This window comes from Echinops telfairi, unplaced genomic scaffold, assembly GCF_000313985.2.
Source record: "Echinops telfairi isolate 266 unplaced genomic scaffold, ASM31398v2 ScPeMD7_4;HRSCAF=17, whole genome shotgun sequence".
NCBI classification, from domain to species: Eukaryota; Metazoa; Chordata; class Mammalia; order Afrosoricida; family Tenrecidae; genus Echinops; species Echinops telfairi.
Window position 1 is genome coordinate 39254674 of NW_022103900.1, and position 19758 is coordinate 39274431.

General features: G+C 40.6%; 1 protein-coding gene across 2 annotated transcripts in view; it reads left to right on the plus strand.

The window, feature by feature from the left end:
- Positions 1-3508, plus strand: part of RNMT (RNA guanine-7 methyltransferase) — a 52530-nt gene extending 49022 nt beyond the window's left edge. For both annotated transcript variants that reach the window (XM_004703846.2, XM_045298923.1), the window contains exon 11: positions 1276-3508. In XM_004703846.2, coding sequence (XP_004703903.1) covers positions 1276-1310 — 35 coding nt within the window. In that variant the 3' untranslated portion in view covers positions 1311-3508. The remainder of the gene's footprint in view (positions 1-1275) is intronic.
- The last annotated feature ends 16250 nt before the right edge of the window (positions 3509-19758 follow it).

Below are 19758 nucleotides of genomic sequence, written 5' to 3' on the forward strand. Positions count from 1 at the left end.
GGGGGGGGGGCATTCTTTCTTAACGAAGGTCACCTGCTTTGAAGTGTGTTCCCTCAAAGACAGAAAGTTACTTATTCTGAATCATACTTCAATCCAAATCCATCATATTTTCTAATAAGATGCTAGTATTAAAGGGTTGCGGCATCAGGAAGGTTGAGACCCACTGGCTTAAAGGCTTGAAGTTAAACAAGCGGCCATTGAGCAGAGAAGCAACGAGCCCACATAGAAGAAGCACACCAGTCTGTGTGATCATGAGGTGTTGACAGAATCAGGTAACAGGCACCAGAAGACCCAAATCTAACAAGCAAACATATTGAGAACAAGGGGTGTTGGAACAAAGACCCCAAACTCATCTCTAGGCAATAGGACATCCTCTCACAAAAGGGTCACAAGGAAGGGATGAGTCAACCAGGGCACCAATGAAACACACAGAATTCCTCTGGTTCTTTGAAGCTTGCTTACTCCCACTATCATGACCCCAGTCCTGCCTCTCAGTTCTGGCTAGACTGGAGAATGTACACTGACACAGATAAGATTTCATGACACTTGGAATCCATGTCAAATAACCCCTCAGGAACAGTAATGGAAGTAGCCGTACTTGGAGGGTAGGGGGAAGGTGAAGAGAGAAGGGGAGGAAGGGGGAACTTATTGCAGTGATTGACTCATAACACCCCACCCCACCATCCAGGGGGATGAACAACAGAAATGTGGGTGAAAAGAGACAACAGTCGGTGCAAGATATGAAAACAATAATAATTACTTCTCAAGGGGTCACGAGGCAGGGAGGGAAAAAGAGCTGTATGAGCCCCCATTAAAATGATTTAAGAAAAAAAAAGTGCCTTAGGGAATTGGTGCATACCAAGTACACTGCCGCTTCTAGTAGTCGGTAATATAGTACACCTATTCTTCCAATTTACTTTACTCCAGGTAGAAAGATGAATGATAAAATTGTTCTAGTTTTGATTTTATTTACTTTCATACTTTTGATTTTTCCTTCTTCAAGCTGTTAAACTGGTTTTATTATGGGTGCTACATAACTGAATATTTTAGTAGGTGATTATTTGTTTCAAAATAAATACATAATCCCATATTTACTTAAATATGATTGAATATCTTAAGAACTTTTAGGATTAAAGGCTCATTTTCCTCTTCACTGGGGCTGATTAAGAACCTAAGAATTTCTAACAAATTATGTAGAAATGACAGGTGATTATTTTATTGACCATGGGAATATGAGAAACTAAACTCTTAACTTTGATTTGTTTTCTCTTGTAGGTATTTACTTGGTATTCGCATTTGAGAAGCAGTAGTGAGCACGTGTAATGACAGCACAACATCTGTATTTCATCTTAGAGATTGAACAACTTTCTGTTTATGTATTTTAATTATTCTAAATATGCAGGATGCTGCCAGAATCTCCAATGTGTGTTCATTAGTTACTGCCTCTGATAGGTGAACCTTTTTTGTGGGTTGGAACTTTTGCTTAAATAATCTGTGTCTCGGAATCTGTTCTGAGAATTCCATTTGCCGCTATTGTAAAAATCCTACTCTAACTTGTTAAAGCAGCTGCACTCTTTGAATTGTTCTGCCCATGTTGGCGTTCGTAGTAAATGTGCCATGTTTCCAGAGTTGGTAAGGGGCAAACAAAGATGTGTGTGCGGGCTGCTCTGTGTGATCTTATTATACAGTGTTTTACAGATGAAATGGGTTGTGTTCTATACTGTTGGATATTCAGTATGTATTACTGAAGTTAGAAGTTTAAAACTCAGTTTGAGACAGTCAAAATTCTAGGCAAGTTATTTTGCTAGAATTTTAGCCACTTAATTAATTTCCGTATAAACAGTGATTACTTTTATTTGCTGACGTAGTGTAATTCCAAAAGTAGCTAGGACATTTTAGTTGGAAGCCTAGAGCTCTTTTTGAGTTTTGGTGCTTTCTCTTAAACGATAACAATTAATGCTTCTTTTTACTAAATATAATTAGACCAGTTTGTTTTACTTAATTGAAAAAACAATATAGTTACTTTTCTCAAGACTTAATGAAAATTTCTCCTAGGTAAATCCATTGCACATTTTTTTCTCAACTGTCACTACAGTTCCACTTAAAAACTTGAGAATTTTTATATAAGTGCATGACCACAAAGGAAGCAGATAGATGGACCTCAGATAGATACTCACTGCTATTAGAACGATTACAGATGCTGTGTGCTAAACATCAGTACTTTGTACAGTTAGGCCTAGTTTCTAATCATCATGAAAACTTTTACTTGCCATTTCAGACTGAACATCATGATCACCCTCAATTTCTTGCTTGACTATTCTTCCATAGTAATGGTACTGACATAAACCTGGGAAAATAGGAGCCCTTACATTACATTGCAATTTGAAGAAGCTGCTAGTTTTTTGATATATTGGAAAAGTTAATACACAAAGCAATATGCCCTCTGCAATTACTGCGTATTCTTCTAAAATGATTATTTAAAATTTTTAAGAACGTTACTTTCTATAGTTATCTAGAGTCCTTAAGAAACACAGTCTCTTATGTTATAGATGTTAATTCTTGATGGTAGTAGAGGAGCAAATTTTTTAGCAAAAGAATGAGTTTCCTAATTGTTTTTCTGTAATCTTTCAATATCCAAACTATCACCAGTTTACAATATTGACTGTAAGTCTTTGGCTTTGTGATAGTTTGCCTGAATGTGTCATTTGTGCAAATAAATAATAGTTTATCTGACTATGTTGATGGTCCTTAAGAAAGGTTTGATAATGATGTTTAGGATCTAGGAGGTTAATCATTATTATATATCCAGATTCATTTTGTAGGGGAGGTGCCCCAAAATGTTTTTTATTACTATTTACTGTATATACTCGAGTATCAGCCACCCCAAATATCAACCGGTGCACCTAATTTTATCACAAAAACTGCATTAAAAATGTGCTGAGAAACACTGCTTATACACGAGTATATATGGTAACTTTTTTTCTTTTTTCAAATTAGGAAAAGGCTTAGAGAACATTCTGTTTGTATTCAACAACTTAGCAAACTTCCAAATGACCTCCCCAGTTTCCATAATTTTTTTTAATCTTCCTCTTATTATTATTATCTTCCTCTTCACCAAAATGAACATGTCTATCCTCTAGCCTGACTTCCCTCTCCATCCTTGGTAACCATCAAAGTCTGTCGCTTTTTGGTAGAAATCTTTTCTTGATTTTTTTATAATTGTGGGCTCATATATTTTTCCTTTTATGATTGACTAATTAATGATATTCAGTATAATGTCCTTCAAATTTTCACTGTCATGAATAACAGCATCATTACTCTTCAATGCGTATAGTAAATTGTTGTGTATATACGCCACATTTATTTACCCATGCCAGAAAGGGTTCAGTAGTTTGGTAGTTTGGGTAACATGTATAAAAAGCTTCTGCTTTAGTATTCCTGTTGCTCTTTTCATTTTATGGTCTTAATTTCTAAGCTGGTAATAAAATGTTTTTTAGCCTCCTCTAAACTTTTTACTCCATAGATAATTTGGGGGAGAGAAGAACCCCCCACCCCACCCCCCAAAAAAGATGTGTGTCAATGATAGTAATACAAAGAGAACAGGAAAGAAAGGTAGAGTTCTGGCGCACTGAGGAGCTTCAGGGAGTAGACGAGCATAGTGCGAGTTTTGAGACTAACCAGGCTGGTGACTGCGTGTGGGAGAAGTACTCTTAAGGCACTCTTAGGAGACATGAAGTTTAGCAAGGGCCGTGTTCCATAAGCTTTGTTTGCCTCATTGCTTTCACTTTTCGACCGTCCTTTCCTGGATAGCTCCTTACAGCAGGCAAGTGCTTGGGCAGTAACTCGGAGGAACTGCTAGGAAACTAACGAGAGAAAGCTGCCCAAGGACTGCATCAGGATGTCATCACCAAAATAAAAATTGGCAGAGACTTATCCTTTATGCCCCCAGGCTAAATATTCAGTGATTTTCCATTAGGACTTGTAACATTATAGAAGGGGGTGTATGGGGAGGACAGGGCATCTCCTGCTTATGTTCCCAAACTCTGGTTCTTCACTGTAGGGTCAGGAAGAATGCCTATTCCATGCTCTAGGCCAGGGGTGTCAAACTGGCAGCCTACGGGCCACATGCGGCCCCCGAGGTCATTTTTTGTGGCCCGCAATGCTCAGAAATAAAATGAAAATAGAAAAAATTGTTATGAAGAAAATAGCATTTGGGGGAGATTGAGGCAATACTGTACACACAATTCCTTTGTTAACCCTTTACCTACTAAAGATGAGCATACACGTGGCCCAGTGCCTTTCCTGGGGGGCTGTGGACATGTATAAATGCACTGACTCGGTTCCGGCAACGTTTGAAAGTGATGCGTCTGCCACTCTCAGTGTCACGTCATGTAAACATCCCAATAGCGAAAAGGTTCAAAAGAGCACTCTGGGTTGTGCTGTTATGAATCATACCTAGCAGCAGTGCTAGTTAACATTTTTAGACGGAAGCCATTACGATTGTGCATCACGTTTGTCAGCTGTCCAACATTTTGTGTTTTTTATTAGTTACTTTGTTATATTTTCTGGTCACAACATAAGAGGTAAGTGAAAACTAGTAGTAGGAAAGCGCTGGCAAGTTTTGAGTAAAAAATAATTTTAGTTTTATAAATATATTAAATAAAATAAATGTTTAAATAAAAGCAATTATATAGTGTTTTAATTATCCTATCCATATTCCTGAATCCTCACTTCAAAATATAAACTTAACAAAATTTGTAAATGTGATGTGGCGCCCGTGAATCTTGCCTGTTGCACCAAATGGCCCGCATTTTAATTGTTTGACACCCCTCCCTGCTCTAGGCAATAAGTGGTTTATGGAATAGGCACTCCCAATTGCCATTCAGATTGTTCCTAAGGTGTTCCTGTGTGACACAAATGATTAACATTTGAGTCCACCCAGAGGCACCTCAGTAGAACAGCCTGGTCATGTACTTCTGACAAAGCCGCCATTGAAACCCTGTGGAGCACAGTTCTTAGATTTGTGCAGGATCACTAGGAGTCCAAGTCGACTCGGCAACTTAAAAATTTTTCTCAGGAATGAAATAAGAGATGGAGATGAACTCAAACCTGGAATGTGGCAGCATGTGATACGGTCTAGCTCAAAATGAGGCTGAAAATACGCCAATGAAAAGGAAGCGTCTGTGTGCCCACAGTAGGAAGAGAAGCTGTCAGTGTTTCCAGCTGGAGGCAAGGGCAGGCAGTTGTAAATTGCAGACAAGACAGTGGTGGTGCTGGCACCCCCTACCCAGTTCTTACTGCTCTTTCAGTGGCCCACCAAGCCACTCTGGTGCTAGTGTGTTTTCTGAAGTAAGTTTGCCTTCAGGGAGCAAACATTTCCTCATGTTAGCCTGTATGATAACTCTGTACGGTAGGATATTGGTACAGTGAGTTTCCTACCGACCTCTCCTCACTTGATAGTGTGGAAATCAGGTTGTTGTATGAATTCAAGTGTTAGGTCTGTTATTAGAGGACCAGAGCAGAGATGATGCAATGTAAGCATGGCTCGCAGAAGAAAAATTAGAGCCAGCTCATCCCATTAATTCATTTGGGAATTGATTCTTCAGTCTGTCTGAGTTTATTGCCATTGTATTATTTTGATGTGTAGTGAACTTTGTTTTCTTGGTGTAAGTCTGCCTACTGGAAGAAAATGGTGATACGGATATTGTATCCCTTGAACATTGTTTCCTTGTTAACTGTTTACCTCAGACTTAGTATGTGGGTATTATCATGAGCTGGTCCCTACAAAGGGCTCTAAGTCTTCCAAATGGGGACCAGATGCAGGGACTAGTTCCTTCTAATAGAACTTACAGAAAAATACCTCTGGTATCGAATGGCCCTTTTTGGTCAAATATGAGACGCCACTAGTGATGCTACTATTATTCTATAGTTGCTGTTAGGTATCAAATACTACAAACCTGGTAGAACACCTGACAGAACAATATCGGATTCTTTGAAGATGGTAGATGCAGTGATTGCGATAGTACCACTACAAGGTAGTCAGTGCTTCCCTACTGTGTGTCTTTGTTCTCTGTTGCCATTTAGGCTTAAATCACATAATGCTGCTTCTCCAATTTGAGGGTAGCCTAGGAGGGTTGCCTAGGATGTCAAGGACCCTGGTGGCATAGTGGATTATACATTGAGCTACTAACCAAGAGGTCAGTAGTTCAAACTCATCAGTTAATCTAGGAGAAAGATGAGGCTGTTTCCCATAAAGACTTAAGGTCTCAGAAATCAGAAGGGGCCAGATCCATTCTCTTATAGGGTCGCCATGAGTTGGAATCAGATTTGGTTTTGTGTTTAAGGGATTGCCTGAAGAGCATGGGTGGCACAGTAGTGGAAGTGCTTGGCTGCCAACCAGAAGATTGGAGTTCAGAAACACCAGCAGCTGTGGGAGAAAGATGTGACCCATCTACATTCATAAGGATGACTACCTTGGAAACTATGTGGCAGTCCTTTGTGTCCTGTAAAGACATTGTGCCTCAATTCAGACTTGACGGCAAAGGTTTAGGGGTCTCTGTGAATAGGAGCCCTGCTGGTGTCGTGGTTATGCATTGGGTTGCTATTGGAAAAATCTGTTTGAAACCACTAGCCACTCAAGAGAAAGACTGAGCTTTCTACTCCCGTAAAGAGCTACAGTTTCAGAAACTCAAAGAGGGGCAGTTCCGCCCTGTCCTATAGGGCTGCTATGAATTGGCATCACTCAATGGCTGTGAGTCTGCTATTGGTTATAAATAGGAATGGACTCTGGGGCAATTGGTGTGGGTGGGTTGTTAGCTTGTTCTTGTTTTTGTTTTTCTGGTTAGGACACCCAGGCATACTTGTCCACAGACTGCCTATGGAAGCCAATTTATAGCAACCCTATGAACAAGAGAAGAACAAAACACTACGTGGTGGTCTTCAGCCATCCTCACAATTCATTGTTTCAGCCACTGTCAATCCATCTCCTCTCTTTGCTGATCATCATTTTACCAAGCATCGTTTCCTTTTCCGGTCTCCCAGTAACATGTCTAAAGTATGTGAGGCAGCATCTCACCATCCTGTTTCTAAGGAGCTTTCTCGCTGTATTGTTTGAGTCAGGGGTTTACCTTGGACTTTCATTAGGAGCAGCATACCTTGGACAAGAGCAAACTGCTGCCAACATTTATTAAGCTCCTGCTTTATGTTAGTTACTCTCCTAAATGATGTTTCATATGTGTTAACCTATTTAATCATACAACCATGAGATAAACACTATTATCCTTATTTTGAGGGATGAAGAAACAGACATAGGGAGGATACAGACTTTTCCAAGCCAGAGTCAGGATTTGAAGACACCCTACACCCCTCCTCAAGTCAGGCTGCTGTTGTACCATCGTCTTTACCCCCAGGGCTGTCTGGAAGTCTGGAGGAGTCCTGGCTCATCCACTACCTACAATTTGAGTGCTACGTGTTGGAGTACAATTCTCTCCTTGTAGAACTTTGGCACTTACTTAATTGGTCCCTGAAAGGAGCATTTGTTCCTCTTAAGACAGTGGTTCTCAACCTGTGGGTCGCAACCCCTTTGGGGGTCAAACGACCCTTTCACAGGGGTCGTCCGATTCATAACAGTAGCAAAATTACAGTTATGAAATAGCAACAAAAATCATTTTACAGCTGGGGTGGGGGGTGACCACCACATGAGGAACTATACTAAAGGGTGGCGGCATTAGGAAGGTTGAGAACCACTGCCCTAAGAGGTTTCCTTTAGAGAGAGTAGGAGGGGTACTTGAGCTCCTTGCAGAAGAATGGTAGTAAGGTAACAAGGCAAAGAGAAGTACAGTTTCACAATACTTATACCTAATGCCTATCTGCAGTAGATATAAATCAGTATTCTGGGGGCAGTGGTTCTTATCCTACCCGTAACCCTCAAGGTTTGGAAAGGACAGTTAGGACCTGAGAGTGTAGGGATGGATAGCTAAGGGGCAAGGCCAAGAAAATCTATATAGTTTTTGACTATCTAAGCAACAAACTTTCTTGACAGTGTTAAAAGATCAAAACTCAGAGAGAAATGAAAGATTTATTCTGAGCAGTTTTCCTTTACAAGGGGATACCCCCGCCAAAAAAAAACCCATACTAGTGGTTTTTTTTGTAAGGGGCATAGTGCATTTGGAGTTTGCTCCACCAGGTCAGACTGTTAAGCACGCTTTCTATTTAGAGATTCTGTAAAGATAATGTAACTGACAAAAAAAGCCTCATTTGTGGCAGACAGAGGACTGGTTTTGCCACCATGACAATGCACCTGCTCACAGCCATCTCAGTGTGCCAGTTTTTGCCAAAAAACAGCATGCTTCTCTTGTGCCCATGCACTTAGTCACCTGACCTCACTCTGTGCAACTTCCTTTTGTTTCTGAAAATGAACATGGAAGGACAGCAATTTGATGTCATAGAAGAGATGAAGAAAAAAATGAGGGAGGTGGTGTCAGTCATCCTAACAGATGAGTTTGAAAAATGATTGCAGGAATGGAATTGCAGTTTTGACAAATGCATTAAGTGCAACAGAGAGTACTTTGAAGGTGATAATGTTTGGTAAACAAAATTTAAATACATAGCTTTGACAAAAATTTCCATTTTTTTTGTAAACCCCCCCCCCCTCTAACACACACACCTTGTATGTTTTTAGGGAGATCATTCAGATTCTTACAAAAAAGCAAATGGCTGCAAATAGGCTAGTTACAATGAGGGTGAAAAAGAAGAATAGAAGATCAAGTACTGACTAATTTTATCGTGAATGTTTGAACCGACCTCCCCCTTTTACTAAGCCAGCTGATAATATATTACTAGATGGTCTCTGGCCTGGCTGCTAAAGCCTGGACACTGCGTCCACCTGCAGCTGGGACCTGAAATGTGAATGAGTCTTTTTCATGAAAGCATGGGGTAATAGTTTTGCTATTTACTGTTCTGCAAACAGGAAAAGACAAGGGGAATAGCAGTTTATGGTGAAAAGCGACAGTGAAATAGCAAGCACGATTAAATTTGGATCTGACTTTTTTTAGGTTTGTGACTAAGAAAAGCCTCTTGAAGAATAAGTGTACTATGTCTATTTTCAATAAATTTACTCCACACCAGCATCTCAGCAAGTTTCTTCAATGCTCCCTTCTAACTACTACCTACTACCTCTCCAACGTCAATCACTAAATTTATGACAACATACATACTTTTTGTCTGTTGTTGGATGTTACATGGACGCAGTCGAAGAGTATGTATTTTGTATCTGTTTTTGTGGGAATTTTGGCTCAATGTTTGTTGTAACTTCCTTTGCATGTATTTGTACATGATTCATTCTTGCAACTGTATAGTACTCATTGAGGGAATAAACCATAGTTTATCCATAGGTTTTTTTTTAATCCTAGGATTAAGTTTATTATTGGGACAGCTGGAAACATCAACATGAGCAATGTATTCCAAAATCCATTGCTATCCAATCAAATTCCAGTCTTATAGAACAGAGTAGAACTGCCACATAGTTTCCAGAACTATATCTCCTTTTTTTTAAATTAAAAGATCATTTTATTGGGGACTCTTACTGCTCTTAGAACAATCCTTACATCAATTGTATATAAGTTGCCATCATTATTTTCTAAACATTTACTTTCTATTTGAGCCCTTGGTATCAGCTCCTCTTTTTTCCCTCCCTCCCACCCTATAAGTTATTATTTTCATATCTTAACACTGACTGCTGTGTTCCTTCCCCCATGGCTTCTGTTGTTTGTCCCCCTGGGCCCAAACGAAATCTTGGACTAGGCTGCCACATCTTCCACAGAATGGTTGGTGAATTCCAACTGCTAACCTTGTGGTGATCAGCCAAGCACCTAACCAGTGCACCACCGGAGCTCTTTTTGGACTATATTATTAGACTATTGTGTTAATACAAAGTTCTTGAATTTGTTTATTGTTATGTAAGAGAATGTCATTGCTTTTAGAAAATGTATTCTGATTTATATATGTGTGCAAATACTAGTTTCAATCGTTCAGGGGGGAAAAGTCTCTTCTTACAGGGCAGTTCTACCCTCCCCTGTAGGGTTGCTGAGTCAGCATTGACTGGATGGCAGGCAGTAGCAGTGATGAATGATAATGCTATTTAACATAAAATCACCAAGATGCCTCTAAGGTGAACCACAGGCACACATAAACCTTAGATGCAGGAATGGATTTGGGGCTTATATTTAATCATAACCCCAATCTAAGAACAATTAGTTCTATGACATGGCCCTCCTTGATGCTTGCCCTCATGAAGAGGTCACTGAAGAGATGGGTGCTATGGCAAAGTGTGGTGAGGAAACTAGATGGTGCCTGGCTATTAGAATAGCACCTGGGGTCTTGAAGGCTTGTCTTCAAACAGGCAGTCATCTAAGTGAGGCATCAACTAAATCCAAATGGAAGAAGCACATCATCCTGTATGAACCAAGGATTGTAAATAATAATATCCAAATCTAAAAGAGTGAGTGGTATCAGAGCTTAAATTGTGAACACCTGGTTTGCAAAGCCTAAAATCCATTTGTAGGGTCCACACATGGATTAAGCCCCTGGTGAGTGCCCTCTGACCATGGGCCAGGGCTGTGAATAGCCTGCTATCATGCAGAATGCATTGGGAAGTGGATTGTTGCAGATGCAGTCAGGTTAAAATTTAGCATCCTATCATTTTATCTTCCTTATGTTCCATTTAAATTTGTTCCAATTTTTTGTATTTTCTCCTGAGGATTTTTATGTTTTACTTTGTTATTCTTGTTAGTTTTCTCTTTTTTTGTTTTTATGTATATAAAATGCAGGATAGGTAAATCTATAAAGACAGTAATTGGATTAATGGCTTCTTATGGGTATGATAGGGGAGTTTGTGGGGAAATGGAGAGTTAATGATGTGTAGAAGAACAAAGAAAAAGTTAAAACTAATGGTGGTGGTGATTGTACAACTCTTCTTGATGTGATTGAACTATTGTATATGTGAATTAAATGCCAATAAAATTGTTTAATAAATAAGTTTCAAAAGCTCAACTTAAAAAAAAAGTTTTTAAAAGACTGATTGTGTGTGTGGGGGGGCGGAACTATTATGCTTTCATTCTATTTTTCTACAAACTTTTTTTTCCTTTAAGAGACCATTTCTTACAGTAAAGACACTCATTTCTCATTTGGGAGCTATTGTTAATAATACAGAACCAGGTGATACGATGTAGTTTAAAGTTGGAGTAGACGTATAATGGTATTCTTTCATCTTACTTGGTACTTTGTGAGGATTCAGCGAAGTCCTACAGGGGAAGAAAATTTTCACAGAGCTTAAATCCAAAGTATCCAGGACTTAAGAAAAAAATTGATCGGTTGATATATATATATATATATTCATGCTTTAATGTACACAAGACTCTTTAATCATTATTTTGGGCCCTGGTAGTGTAGTGGTCACACATTTGCCTGAGATCTGCATGGTCAGCAGTTCAAAGCCACCAGCGGCTCTTTGGGAGAAAGCCTGGTAAAGAGTTAGTCTCGGAACCCACAGGGGGTCGCTCTGAGTCTACATTGACTTACTGGTAGTGAGAATGGTATTTTTAGAACCAGGCTTACTGAATGCTCTTTCTGAGAACATATAAGGGGTACCCCCCAAAAAACTGAATTTTTTTCCTCCCAAAACTGTATTTAATTTTTTTTTTTTTTTTTTTTACACAACAAACATCACCTTCAAAGTACTCCCCATCACAATACCTTTGTCAAATCTGCAGTTCCATTCCTGGAAACATTTTTCACACTCAGGTTTGGATGGCTGACAGCACCTCCCTCGTTTGTTTTTTTTTAACCTTTTATGTCATCATCAAACTGCTGCCCTTTCATGTCCTTCATTCGCAGAAAGAAAAAAAGCCCCACAGAGCGAGGTCAGGTGAGTAAGGTGTGTGGACAAGAGAGAGAAGCTGTTTTTTTGCCAAAAACTGGTATATTAAAAAACAAAACAAAACTGGTATATTGAGATAGCTGCGTGAGCAGGTACATTGACGTGGTGGCAGAACCAGCTCTTGCCTACCACAAATCGGGCCTTTTTTTTGTCGCCCACTGCTGTGCAATCTTTACAGAACCTTTCAGCTTTTCAATAGCTTCATGAACAGTCTTACCTGGTGGAACAACGTACTGTGAGTCGACATTTTCGTCCATTTGGGAAGTTGACGGATGCCCAGAACAAGGTTTGTCATCAATCAACACAGCACCTTTTTTGAAATAAGAAACCCACTCATACATTTGGGTTTTTCCCATATGCTGTCCTTGTAAGCTGTGTTCAAGATCACGATTTTTGCAGCGTTTTTCCTGAGCAGAAAACAATTGCTCAGCTGTACACTGTTCTCTTAGATCAGCCATCATAAAAAAACGAGGTTTGAGCAAAACTGCTTTTTTTTTTCTTAAATAGTTTTATTAGGGGCTCATACAATTCTTATCACCATACATACATCAATTGTGTAAAGCACATTTGTACATTCATTGCCCTCATCATTCTCAAAACATTTGCTCTCCACTTAAGCCCCTGGCATCAAGTCCTCATTTTTACCCCCTCCCTCCCTGCTTCCCCCCTCCCTCATGAACCCTTGATAATTTATAAATTATTATTTTGACATATCTTGCCCTGTCTGACTTCTCCCTTCACCCAGTTTTCTGTTGTCCGTCCCCCAGGGAGGAGGTCACATGTAGATCCTTGTAGCTGCTTTTACGAAAACAATTCACTGTGACCTTCCCAGGAGAGGCCACTGGGTGAACTAACAGCAAGTTGCTCGATGCTTGCCTCGCGGGAAAAAGGCATACTATGAAAGCTCCACATATAACAATATATAAGTATTAAGGTAGCAGATGGACATTGAGCCTCTAATCAAGTACTCAACGCAAGACACCTTTTTCTAATAACCCGGCATTCAGTTATGCTCACCTTCCCAACATGATCACTGAAGACAAAATGGGTGCACAAGGAAATGTGAAGGAAACTGATGGTGCCCAGCTATCAAAAGATAGAGTGCCTGGGACCTTAAAGACTTGGAGATGAATAAGTGGCCATCTAGCTAAGAAGCAACAAAGCCCCCATGAAAGAAGTACACCAGCCTGTGTGATCATAAGGTGTCAATGTGATCAGGTAGCAGGCATCAAAGGCCCAGAGCAAAAAAATCGTATCAATGTGAATGAGGGGAGGGTGGAGGAGGGACCGAGGCCCATCTATAGACAGTTGGACATCCCCTTACGGAAGGGTCACAAGGAAGAGATGAGCTAGTCAGGGTGCAGTGTAGATCTGAAGAAACACAACTTTCCTCTTTCCTCTAGTTCTTTAATGCTCCCCGCCCTCCAACTATCGTGACCCCAATTCTACCTTACAAATCTGGCTAGACTGGAGCATGTGCACTGGTACAGATAAGCGCTTGCAACACGGACCCCAGGACAGATAAACCCTTCAGGACCAATAAGAGAGCAGTGATACCAGGAGGGCAGGGGAAAGATGAGGGGAGGAAGGGGGAACCGATCACAGTGATTGACATATGATCCCCTTTCCCCCAGGGGAATGAACAACAGAAGTGGGTGAAGAGAGACAGCAGTCTGTAAGACATGAAAAAAATAGCAATTCATAAATTATCAAGGGTTCATGGGGGAGGGAGGGAAAAATAATGAGCTGATACCAAGGGCTCAAGTGGAAAGAAAGCATTTTGAAAATTATGATGGCAACATATGTACAAATGCGCTTGACACAATCAATGTATGTATGGATTGTGATAAGAGCTGTAAGTGTCCCCAATGATTTTAAAATAATGATAAATAAAAATGACAAAAAGAAAACTCCACTCAGCATAATTCCATTTGGGGGGGAGGGTTCCCTCTTGTATTATGTGAGAAAGAGTGGGGAGGGACAGCTGCAGGCTTCGTGAGGTATGTTGGTTAAGCTAACTTCTTAAAATGGGCTATAAACAAAAATGAGTACAGCCTGCGTCTTTGACAGAAATGTCTCTTATGCCAAACACCTAATTCTTTGGAGCTCTTTCACATTTCCCAATTTCTATTGAAATTAATTGATCACTATTAAGAATGTCTTCTGTGTGGACTTACCAACTTTTCACCTTGCCATATGTGGAACCTTCTCTGCAGGTGAGCAGGTCTCATGTCTCCTACAAAGGAGTAACTGTGAGGGCTTTTGCATGGTTTTTAGATGGCCATCTATTCAAAATAGACTGTTTGTGAGGGCTTTTGCATGGTTTTTAGATGGCCATCTATTCAAAATAGACTGTTAAGATTTCAGCTACTCCTCAGGAAAAGCAGCGTGGCACCATCTGTCCATCAGTGACTGCTTACCTTGATAAGTCTTTAAGATCCTGGTCATTGTTGTACAGATTACCAGGTTCCACCACCATGTCTTGGTCTATAGCTCCTCTAGTAGGCCAGTTGTGGGGCCATCTGGATGAAGGTGTCTTGAAGTCCTCCAAAGTGAGAGAACACTACCATCATGATGTCCAGGCCCTGGATCGTGATCAGTTTCTACTTGACCTTCTCAGTGTTGCGCTTGGTCTCCCGCATAGTGTTGAACTGTAGCTTATCTATAGACAAGCAGGACTTGGTCATCAACCTCAACTCAACCAAGAAGACACACATTGACATCACTGAAACACAACAACCAGTACTTTGAGGTGAACGTACACTACACTTATGGGACACCCCTCACCTCTGCTCAGATGTTCATACAACTGAAGAAAATGTGGAACTTGTCATTCCAAGCCAACAAAGAATCTGAGCATTTCCACCTCCAATCATCACCACTTCTAGGGCAAGACATACAACATACCAAAAACAAAGTGAACTGGAAGTCAGTGCTTTTCATCCAGAAAAAACATCTTCACTGTGTACCCATGCCACTGATCTCAGAATACATGAACTACAGCCAGAAGGCTGGCCAGATGCTGCCATTCAGCAGCAGCAGCAGCAGCAGCAAACGGAATAGTTGCAACCTCTGGCTCAAGATGCTGCATCATGGCAAAAAATGGCTTCTGTGGACTCATAGAAGCACACACAGTGGAGAACCTCTTGTCATTCCGTGGACCATGTCTTTGAGTTCATGAAGAAGTCCAAGCATGTAAGATCTTCCATGGTGCCCCAGCCCATGCCCCCAAAGCTATAGTTCAACATCATGCAGTGTGGGAAACAGAAAAGTTATTTCCCAGGATGCCCCCCATAATATATGCCAAACCTAAGGTGCTGTTTGCAAACACATGGTCACTGACTATACACTTGAAGATCAACTGCTTAAAGGTTATCTGCCTGAAGGTTGTCAGCCATACAAGGCAGTCAGGTCCTATTGTCTGTCCCACCCTAAGTAGGGCTCACTCCTTTCTAAGGATGATGGATTGTTACCCTGAAGGATAGCTCAAAGGCACCTAGGTCAAGCCAACTGAGAGACGACTAAGGTTAGGCTGCCATCTTGACTCTAGAGCCTGCCTATATTTTACGTGTATGCTTTCCTGTCATGCGTATGCCTATTGTACAACACCTTCCTGTTACATATGTGGTTACCTGTAATTAAAGGGACTGGCACTCCCCTAGACTGTATATAAACCTTGGTTGGGAATATATTCTCTCTGCGCAGATTTGGCTCCTGAAGTCATGATGGTCCCAGAGGTGAGCACTTGCATGCGTATCTTATCTGCTTTCTTTAATTTTACACCTCAAGTACACAACTGCCCCTTGGACCTGTTTGATTGTGGAGGCTGGCACCCCACAATTTGGCACCCTGAACAGGGACAAGGGAAGGTCTCCCAGAGAAGAAATTATTCCATGCAACAGTTGTGCAACCCCATCAGATATGGAGTGAATCAGGTTAATTGTTTGAAATGAGGATCCGGTTGGGGGATTAGCAGATAAGTAATAATAATAATAGTGGTAGTAATAACAATAATATAAGTATTTTAAAGAGGAAAATGGAGGAAGGTAAAAGTAAACCTGAAACTTATGGTATTATGCTCATCCACTTACTGAAAAAACAGGGCATAAGAGTAACAAAAAGATGCAAAGTTTTCTACAGGTAGTAAAAAAGTTTAATTCATGGTTCCCAGAGGAAGGGCCTTTAGATCTGGGAACTTGGGAGAAAGTCGGTACATACTTAAAGAAAGCATACAGAGATAGGGAGAATATCACCGGGGACACATGGTCTCTGTGGGTTCAAGTTAAGATGGTTTTAGAACCTCTGCAGGAGGTAGAGAAAGAGGATTATCAATCTAGTGAGAAGTCTTGTATGAGCTATCCAAATCTAGAAAAGCAAGCTAAAGTCTCTTTGAATGGGTATGAAGTAGGTAATGAAACTTTAGAAAAAACTCAAGAAGCAGAGACTGATTTGTTATCTAAGGCCTCCAATTCTAAACAAAGCCTCATGCCCAAAGCCTCTATGCCACTGGGGGACTGCAGCCTATGAAGGCCTAATGGCGATAGCAATTTGAGGAAGTTCATTCTAAAACACAAAGCAAGCCTATTAAATAATGCCATGAAGCTCCCTGGCTTTCAAAAGTAGGGAGAAAAGTACCAGAAAAGGAAAATTTAGAAAACAAAGCTAAAAGAGAATGTTCGGTTGTGGAAAGAAGGGACATTTTCAAAAGCAATACTGAGAAGGTTCAGCAGAACCTGAGCATGGTGATCCAGGACTTAGATCTCATGATAGTGGTGTTCTACCATTTGGTAAAGAAATCCTTCATTCAGATAGTCCCTCGGCTGGTCTGCTACAGGATCTATAGACAGACATGTGCCATGTGCAGAAGAGCCCCCTTCCTATGTTCTACTATGCACAGACGCCTTGCAGTAAGCCTCCATGCGCTCACTTTCCTTACGTCCATGGATGACTCCACCAGGATGAATCCCAGAATGCTCTAGGGCATGGACTGCAATCTTTGTGAGGCATGGACTGCCTCACCCTCACCTTGACGCCCACATTCTCCACCTTGGCTTCCCAGGTGTTCATCACAGAAACACCTGGATGGCCTGGGACCCTTGGTTTCAGGTTGTTGGCAGATTGTGGATTAGGTTACAGAACCCAGCCTAGCTGTGGAGAGGGCAGTGACTATCCGAGCAGAGCTGGTACAGGAAGGACTTGTTCCCAATCTCACACGCTGGCATGGGTAGGCTGATTCCCTTCCCCAGCTAAGACCCATGGATGGGTCTTAAAGCCCATTCCGTCTCAGTGCAACCCCAGACTAGGCAGTTCAGAGCATGTGCTGAAATGTCTCATGGAAGGCACTTGGCTTGGGCCTACAGGCCCCACTAGGAGATACTCTCTTGGCTCAGTCCGATCTTGGGAAATCAAAGAGAGGGGAGACAGCTCTCCCCTACTCCTCCCACCCCCAGCTCCCAGTAAAAAAGGAAACAAGCCCTGGCTGGGGCATTGGCTAGCCTTAGCACAAGGGACTCCGACTGTAGCTTAGAGGTGGCTTTGCATCAGGGTATGGGTGTCTGGAAGGAAGCTTCAAGTAGTGCGCTAGGCGGGTGACAGTGGACTCAGAGCTGTTGTAAGCAACATGGAGAAGTTGATGTGAGTCTCTATGGGTTAGAGCAGACACCATAGCTGTCTGGGACCACAGGCCACAGAACACAACTGTTTCTCTGGAAAGACTGAATTGAACATGGCAATTAAGCCCAATTAATAACCACTTGAAGTGGGGAAGAGAGTTAAACTAAACTTTATTAGACACTTGTCCTGAAGCTTCCATCCAGCAGCTCGTCTGGTTGGTGGGTGCTTAAGTTAGTTAGTACAAACCCCCCCAAAGTATTTACACTATTTTCTTCTACAAATAACTACCATACGTACTTGAGTATTAGCCGGCCTGAATATCAGCCTAATTTTATCACAAAATGGCATTAAAAATGTGCTGAAAAACTCGGATTATACACAAGTATATACAGTAATTAAAAATTGCTGGCAGGTGCACTATAATTCTGACAAGACAGGTCACAGACTATAAACACTAGGCATAATTAAAATGTTACAGTAGACTTCTAAAATCCATCATTTTGGCATTAAATTTTATTTAACTGATTATTCCTTATCAGCATATATAATAATTGGAAGGCTAGAGGGCTCAAACAGCAATTAACATTCCAAACTCTGGCTACGTTTATGGGACTTGCCAAAGCAAATTGATAACAAATAAACAAGATTAATTACCCTCAAACAGGACTGGCTCAAACCCAAATGGCTTTGGTCTTACTCAAAATTCAGAGTATAATTGCCATGTGGAATTAAGGGGGAAATTTTTTTTGTCCTATAATTATGATAGTGATTAAAAGAAGTATGTAAATTGATTGTAATCAAAAGGCAATTTCAGTAGGTAACCAACTGAAAATATCAGGAAAAGGGAATGTTGTTTAAGGTTAATGATTGGTTGTAAATCAGATCAACTTCAATTTAAAGTTCTTTGAAATATAAAGATTGACTATTTGATTTTCCAGCAGTTAATGATGGGTGAAGACAAACCTTCTTTTTGAGTTTGAGTAGGGCTTCCCTGGATACACCTAATGAAAGCATCCTAACAGTTCTATGCTTTAACTTAACTGAAATGATCTGGAATTGGCTGCCTACGTTGGAGAAAGCAGCTGCTGGACACCTTACGCATAGCATGGAAACACTGCCAATACCGAAGGCCTACCGAATTTGAAGCAGAGCATTGTCGGGAGAGTGCTGGAGAATGGACCCCTTGGCCGGAAGGCATAAGAAACGTGACTAATGAGGAGCAGCTTACTAAAAGTAGAATCGACCATGATGTGAATGGAGGGGTAAAGCTTGTAGGAGGGGATCCTTCTGATCTTCGTTTGTTCATGGGGCACAATTTAAGATAAAAATAAACAGCTGCAAAAATATAATAATTGGGAGTGGGAATAAACAAGTATGATGCTAGGAAAATTGGAAGTATTCAAAAATAAAATGGAATGCATAAAGATCAATATCCTAGGCTGAAATGGACTGGTATTGCCATTTTGAATCAGGAAATCATATGACTTCTATGCTGGGAATAACATCAAGAGGAATGGAGTTGCATTCATTGTCAGAAAGGATATTTGAAGATATATCTTGAAGTACAGTGCTGTCTGTGATAGAATTCTATCTATCTGCTTTCAAGAAACTCTAATCAATACAACTATCATTAAAATTTATGCACAACCACAAAAGCTAATGGTGTAGAAATGGAAGGATTTTACCAACAGCTTCAGTGATAAATTGATCAAACATGCAATCAAGATGCATTGATAATTATTGGCAGTTGCAATGCAAAAGTTGGAAAGAAAGATGAAGAAACAGTAGTTGGGAAACATAGTTGGTGATAGAAATGAAGCTGGGGATAGCATGATAGAATTTTGCAAGACCAACGACATGTTCATAACAAATACCTTTTTTTCAACAACACAAAAAGTGGCTACACACATGGGCTTCTTCAGATGTAATACGCAGAAATCAAGTTGACTACATCTGTGGGAAGACATGATGGAGAAGCTCAATATCAGCACTGAAAAAAAAGGCCAGGGACTGACATCAGTTACTCATATGTACATTCAGTTGAAGTTGAAGAAAATGCAAGTCTGCAAGGGCCAAAATACAGCTTTGAGTCTATCCTACCTGAATTTTGAGAACATCTCAAAAATAGATTTGCTGCACTGAACACTAATGACAGAAGAACTGATGAGCTGTGGGAGGACATCAAGACCATCATTCATGTAGAAGGCAAA